General features: G+C 34.2%; 1 protein-coding gene across 1 annotated transcript; it reads right to left on the bottom strand.

Annotated features, from left to right (window-relative positions):
• Nucleotides 1-403: 403 nt before the first annotated feature.
• On the bottom strand, nt 404-1,357 carry LOC136174652 (olfactory receptor 52H1-like). Its single transcript, XM_065944827.1, has one exon. It carries the CDS (start codon nt 1,355-1,357, stop codon nt 404-406), a length of 954 nt encoding a protein of 317 aa, XP_065800899.1.
• Between the last annotated feature and the right edge of the window lie 5,903 nt (nt 1,358-7,260).

Here is a 7,260-nt window from a genome sequence, read left to right as displayed (position 1 = left end):
TACAATCTATTTATAATACTAATAGTCTATCCAAATTATACATGATCCTCATCTTGTGCCTTAAGACCCAGAAATCTACTTCATAATGGTATAGAAACTTTTTGTTGATCTATCTTTTCAGGTACACATCTTCAAATCTTGTCTCCCTTCTTGACATCTACTTTCTTATCCTGTCTCATTGCTTCTTACAATGAAGTGAAGTTGGACTTCCACTTCCAACTCACAGTGGAATTCTAGGATTTCATAAAAATTTAAGTTGTCAAAAAATAAAAAAATTAAAAAAAAAATAAATTAAAAAAAAAAAAAAATTAAGTTGTCATTGTATTCTAGCTTTGAAAAAAATGAAATGTGTTCCAAAATGGATATGGTTACCTGTTTTCTTTCCCAAACTCTCAGTCTCATGTCACTGGGTCCCTTTAAGGAAGAAGATTAGGATTATCTTTTCCCGAATCTGCTTGGTTTTTATCCCATAGATGATTGGATTGAGTGCAGGAGGAATGGCTACATAGAGGTTGGCGATCAATATGTGGAAGGAGTTAGGAATATTGTGACCAAAACGGTGAGTGAGGACAGAGAATATGGCTGGTATGTAGAATATAAGAATGACACAAACATGGGAGCCACATGTGTTGAGGGCTTTCTGGCGGGCATCCTGGGATGGAAGGTTAAAGACAGCACGAAGGATGAGAGTGTAGGAGATGCCAATGAGGATCAAGTCTGATGTAACAGTCATTACAGGCACAGCAAAACCATACCAGATGTTGATGGAGATGTCTGCACAGGCGAGTTGGGCAATGCCTATGTGCTCACAGTATGTGTGTGGAATGATGAGTGTTTGGCAGAAAGGCAGTCGCTTTAATAGGAACACGCATGGGAAGATGATACAGAAACTCCTGCTGATAATACCCATTACAATCTTAGTAATAACCTGACGGGTGAGAACGGTGTTATACCTTAGGGGGAAGCAAATAGCAATATAACGATCAAATGCCATGGCCAGCAGGGTGGCGGAATCCATGGCAAAGCTATAGTGGAGAAAAAACATCTGAGTAAGACATCCAGGAAAGGTGATTTTCTGAGGACCCAGCCAGAAGATGCTGAATGTTTTGGGTACACATGTGTTAGACAAGATGAGATCTGTAGCCGCCAGCATGGAGAGGAAAAAGAACATGGGCTCATGAAGGCTGCGCTCCATGGAAATAAGATAGAGAAGGACACTGTTGCCTGCAAGAGCCACAAGGTAAATGATAAAGAAGGGAATCCCGATCCAGATGTGGAAGTGCTCCAGTCCTGGGATTCCCAGCAGGATGAATGAGCCTGGATTCACGAAGTTGGTCAAGTTGAACGTGGCCAGCATGATCTTGGATAGGTTGTGTCTCACAGACTGAAAATGGAAAGTTCATGACTGATTGTTAACATTATCTACAGACATGCATCTCTGAGCCTTCTCCAGTATCATCTGCTCACTTTCAGTTCTAGAAAGTAATGAACTATCCTTCTCTTCTCTTTACTCATAAATATTTGCAAAGCCTTTAGTCACAATTTTAAGTCATAATAGAAATAATTTTTCCCAGAGATATAAGTCATGTAACTCTAAAGTAAGTCCTGCCTGGTTAGCAGCAACTCAGGAAAGTTTCTAAGAAAATATGTACAAAAATAATATTAAGCAAAGAAACATCACTGGTCAGGGATTTGGAAAAAAGTTCAATGTAAAGCCCAAAGGTCACAAGGGGCTGAAAAGACAGGCTTAATGTATGACACTAAAGCAGACCATGCAGTCTCTTCTTTATTCTTCTTTACACCCTACAAACGTAAAGAGAAGACAAAGAAAATTCTTCTATAAAATCTAAGATTGAAATCGTTTACTCTGCTACGTCAGATATGCCCAGGTTGGGAAAGTTTTGAAGATTAGACATTCTCCAGTAACTTACTATGTCAGATTTGTCTTGGTGAAAGAATAGAACCCTCTTCTTAATCCCGGAAAACTACCCCAGCAGAGGGAGCCCAGTCTCCTGGCAGCACTATGCAATGACCTTCTGGACCCTATCTAATTAGTAAAATTACTCAGTCTTATGAAACCTCATCAAAACAGTGGGCTTTTCTTCCAAACTGTCTTATTTTGTGACATGACACAGAAATTTTTTGCTCCAACTTCAGTATTCACTTGTTTTTCTACTTGTTCTTTTTTAATATATTATTTTATTTATTTACTAATGTTTACTGATGGCTGTGCTGGGTCTTCGTTTCTGCATGGGCTTTTTGTGTGGCCAGTGATGTGCATCAGCTTCTCATTGCAATGACTTCTCTTCCCATGGAGCATGGGCTCTAAGGTGCGCGGGCTTTAGTAGTTGTGGCACATGGATTTCGCTGCTCTGCAGCATGTTACATCTTCCCAAATCTGCACTGGCAAGTGGATTATTTACTGTTGAGCCACCTGGGAATAAGCCACCCTTTTCTACCTGTTCTTGAGTGTTGGTATTTTTCACTGCTCTGTCCATGTCTGTTGCTTTCTAGGTTGACAAACTCCACATGGGTAATATCTCCAAACACCATGACTTTAACTGTGACTCCTATGTTGAAGACTGTTAAGTTTATAATTTTGAAAATATTCCTCTCCTCAGTCTTGGAACTAGTTAGCTTATACTTTTTGCAACTAGTTATCCTATGCCTGCCATCTTCACTGAAAAACCTCACAAGTGCACCCAACTCAGTATGTTCCAAACTACCACATTTCTCTTCTCATTGCCCCAGATCTGCTTCTCTCTGTTTTTCAACTCAGCAACTGATAGTGTAACACCATCAACTTCTATATCTAAAAGCCTTGAAATTATCTTAGTCATATCTCCCTCATATCAGTCACCCTATTCATCTTTCAAACAATTATCACATTGCAGGCATTGATTCCCTAAGTATCTCTATGTTACATTCACTTTTTACTACCCATGCATTGACTGCTCTGTCTTACATACCATCATTTCCCACCAAGACTTCTGCATAGGCTGACTCAAACGTACTTAATATTCCTTGAAAAATTAAAGCCAGATGTGATGTGATGCAGGGTCTATCCTAACCAGTGAGAAAAATGAAGTGGAAAGATTGTAATTCCAGAGAGAAATGGTAAGGCTGGCAGTCAGGAGCTGTGCCAGTATCATCTGTGGTCAAATCTAGGTAGGATCCATTTTACTAAAAATAGATTCAGTTAAAAAAAAAAAGATTCAGTTACAGGAGAGACCAATGCACAGAGAAGCAAATTTATACAAAAGGCAGTGAATCACATAACAAAAATAACATAATTAAAGATTAATCCAAATGAAAAATACAAAATTCTGTTAATATATATATTTATGTAGCACAGAGACCTCTACTTAATACTCTGTAATGGCTTTTGTGGGAAAAGAATCTTCTAAATAAGTAGTAGATATATGTATAACAATAATGTATTATGAGAGATGGAATGTAGGTGCTGATATAAGAATCCATCTGTCTTCTATAAAGCCAGATATCAAAGAGATTTACAAAATACAAACATTGTCTTAAAAAAAAAGTTATTTAAGGTATTTTTAGAAATCACTATAGTAAAGTCCTTTGACTCAGTGGGAAAATTGACAATTATTATAAACAAAGTCATGTAAAAATAAATTCTAATCTTTAACACATATGTAGAATATTCTCAGTCTCATAAATAATTAAACTCAATATAAAACAAGGATATGGTATATTGTAGGATTAGAAAAATCATAAATACCGATTATATCATTGATGTCCAACTCTGTTAAAGGTCTGAGGAAAGAAGAACTATTATAACTATTTTACAAGAGTTTACTGTGTAACATTCTTAGAAACTAACTTGGCAATATGTATCAAAACATAAAATACACATATTCATTGCCCCAGAGTAGTTCCAACTAAGGAATATTTCTGAAGATTCAGTTAAACAAATAAAACAAATGGCATGAAGATATTCATAGTAGCAACATATCTAAAATTTGAGTGAAATTATAATATAAAAAAATATGAAAATTGAAAAGGTGACACCAGTTCAGCTTTTAATATGGAAATGACTTTAACATTTACAATCTCTTCATATAATGGAAAAATATAGGGTTGAGAAAAAGAATAAGGTAAAGCTATGTTTATGGGAATTAAAAGATGCCAAAGTATATTTATGTGGAAAAAGATTGCAATATAATGTTATTATGTTAATGTTGATTTGGTATTCATGGTATTTGCATTCAAAAACTGGAGGAATATACATCAACTATTCTAAGCAATATTTCTCAAATTTAGGGTAAGGTGAGGAAAGAAATTTGAACTTTTAACTTCATATGTATGTAATTTGTTTTATAAAATGAGCTTTTGTAAAAATAAAATATTAAGAAATGATTACTGCCAATTATTTTAACAAAATCCACTTAAGATTTATATTTAAAGGGTAATATGATTTCAGAATATATTTAAAATTAATAAAATACATATTAGGAACATATTTTAAATGATAATAAATGAGTCCTATATTATTTATGAATTAAAAATAAAATGGCATGATTAACTTCAATATACTTATTAAATATATAAATATAAAAAATGAATTAAATAAACATAAATAAATTACATAGTATAATGATGGCTCAAGAACAAATATGCCCAAAGAGCAAAATATATAGCTGCCAAATGAATCATAACTTGAATACTATTTGCAACTGGAGGAATCAAAAATCAGTGAGAAAATACAGAATTATTCCACAGATAGTTTGACAATTATTTGTTGTCTATTGTAGAAAAAATGTAGCTAGATACACAACTCATGCCAACTATAACAAAATTCCTCCTGAATCAAAAAAATACATGTAACTCAAGTCACAATAAAACCTCTAAATTTTATTTAAAAGGTGTGTATCTAAAATCTATATAAGAATGATTTTAAGAAACACATTTAGGTAAATAAGTAAGCAACAAACATTAAATAAAGAAGGAAGACAAAATGTAGATAAAGCATTAACAATCTCACTAAATGGCAAAACTTCAAAAAGTATTAGATGCTGCTTTAATATTCAAAATTCTAGTCTTAAACTCACTTTCAAGTGAATGAGAAATACTATAATATGAATAGTATAAATATTATCTTTTGCTCCATAACTTGATATTATGTCAAAAATTGGAAACTAATTATTTTAAAAAAAGAAGAATATGGTAAATGTAATCAATTGAATTAAGTCTCTAAAAGCATAAGAAAAAGACTTAAGCATGATGATTAGAATCAAGACAAAAGTAATCTCTAATGATAAAAATATATATTTTCTAACAAGAGTGATACTTTAAAAATTAATTCTAACTTTTGACAAGTAAAGTAAAATTGATGATAATCAGGAAAATATAAATTAACAAATATGATTCATGGATAATAATAAAACCTAAATAAGCAATTTACATGAAATAAAAACGAAAGGTTGGCAGAGATCTATCTCCCTCCAAATAGTGCCCAGACTAAATTTAATCAACAATATCATTTGATATTACTTTTAAAGACTAGATATTTTCTGTAAGATACAATTGATTTCTGAGTATATAGGAAGCCAGAAAATCTAGGTTTTTTTGAAGACCGTTATAATTATTTTATAAACTTTGAAACAGTGAAAATTTTTTTATGTTCTAATATGTGCCCAGATGGAAAAAGAACATATTGTGTAAAAAGCACTAGAGTGTGATAATTGCCGCAGTGAGTTGGACAATGGAGACCTAAATGAATGTCACAGAAGAGATTAATAAACCTCTTTCGGAGACAGAAGACAGAATTGGTAAAATGTGTCAATTGATAGAAGACTGAAGGAAAGAGGAGTAGTAAAAGAAATATCAGCGTTCTTTCATCTCTTTAACCTTGAAGCAGTTTGTCTTGTTGTGTTTTCTTGTCTTCTACTTTGTCTCCTGGCATTACAGAGTGGTGGAAAGATTATTCAAAATATTCCCATTTGTTTTCTATCTAATAAGGTAAGCAGATGGATATTAATTTGAAGACACACATTAACTGGTTGTGTGACTAGTATCCACCTCTATACATCTCTTGCTGGCATATCTCATAACTGAAGAATCTATATACAGCTCTTGATTTTCTACTTAATCAGGCCCTGTGGCTTTACTGACACCCCTGTCATCATGTAGTTCCTCCATGCCACTTTAAAGACCCTCGGTGATTTCTTTTGTTCAGTCTGAAACAAGTATTATATTAACTAACACCAGATTCCAAGTGGCAAAAGCCATAAAGTGTCTCCCATGTCAAAGCAGAGATAACTTTGGTCTACCAAATATGTCACCCTCAATATGACTTTCAGTTTCTGGGAATATTTTTGTCTGAATTATTTTGCACCTAAGTTTGATCTTGGACATTTCTTCAGCTTAACAGACTCTGTTTCTCTAGGTAACTTCTACCCATCTACAGTACACAGCAAGCTTTCCTGAACAACACTCAAATTAGATCATATTCCAGGTATATTCCTGGCACTCCACATTAACCAAACAGAACATTTATCACAATTTATTTAGCTTTCTCCCTTAATAAATGGCAAACTTCAAGAGGACAGATATCATGCCTGCTAATTTAATTGTTCTATCCCTGTTCAGTGTCTGCTGCAGAGCATTCAATAAATATTTGTTGAATAAATGAGTGACAGAAGGGGCTTGTTGTTCTTCACTCTCCTTGACTTAATCATGCCCACAGTTTACTCAAGTACCTACCCTACCATTCGCCTTCTTCTCCCTCAATCTTCTCCCTCACAGCCTACCAAAACACAACAAGCTCCTACACTTCAACTCTGAAAATGGAAGATCTAGAAAAGCAAGAAAATTTGCTTCTCATATTAAATACTTCTAAACCAGGTAAAGACTCCCACCAACAGACCTAGGAAAACCAGACACTACAAACCACTGAGATGGTCTGAAAGGTAGGACAGAGCTAGATGAGAAAAATTAGTAGAACCTTGCTCACCTACCTTCAAAGTAGATAACAATGGAAAGGTCCCTGCCTTTACATTTTCATACTTTGTTGAAACTGTCCGGTAATCACTATGATGCAGTCTTTTTAATAATCAGTACTGTCTCTGTCTTTGATTACAGTCCTCTTCATGACAGAATCCTAAATAGAATTTTGTCTTCAACACGCATTCTAGTCCCACCTTATTTACTGATCTGTGACTGATTGCTGAGCATTTTCTTCCTCTCTCCTAAGGTTAGGTATATTGCAATGACATGTCCTATATCTCCACATGC

Source organism: Muntiacus reevesi, chromosome 9, assembly GCF_963930625.1.
Source record: "Muntiacus reevesi chromosome 9, mMunRee1.1, whole genome shotgun sequence".
Taxonomy (NCBI): Eukaryota; Metazoa; Chordata; class Mammalia; order Artiodactyla; family Cervidae; genus Muntiacus; species Muntiacus reevesi.
The sequence above is the reverse complement of the archived record's forward strand: the minus strand, read 5'-3'. Positions and strand labels throughout refer to the sequence as shown.

Bases quoted from the DNA above. Each gene is read 5' to 3' on its own strand.
- LOC136174652 (XM_065944827.1), bottom strand. From the start codon at position 1,357: ATGCTGGCCACGTTCAACTTGACCAACTTCGTGAATCCAGGCTCATTC.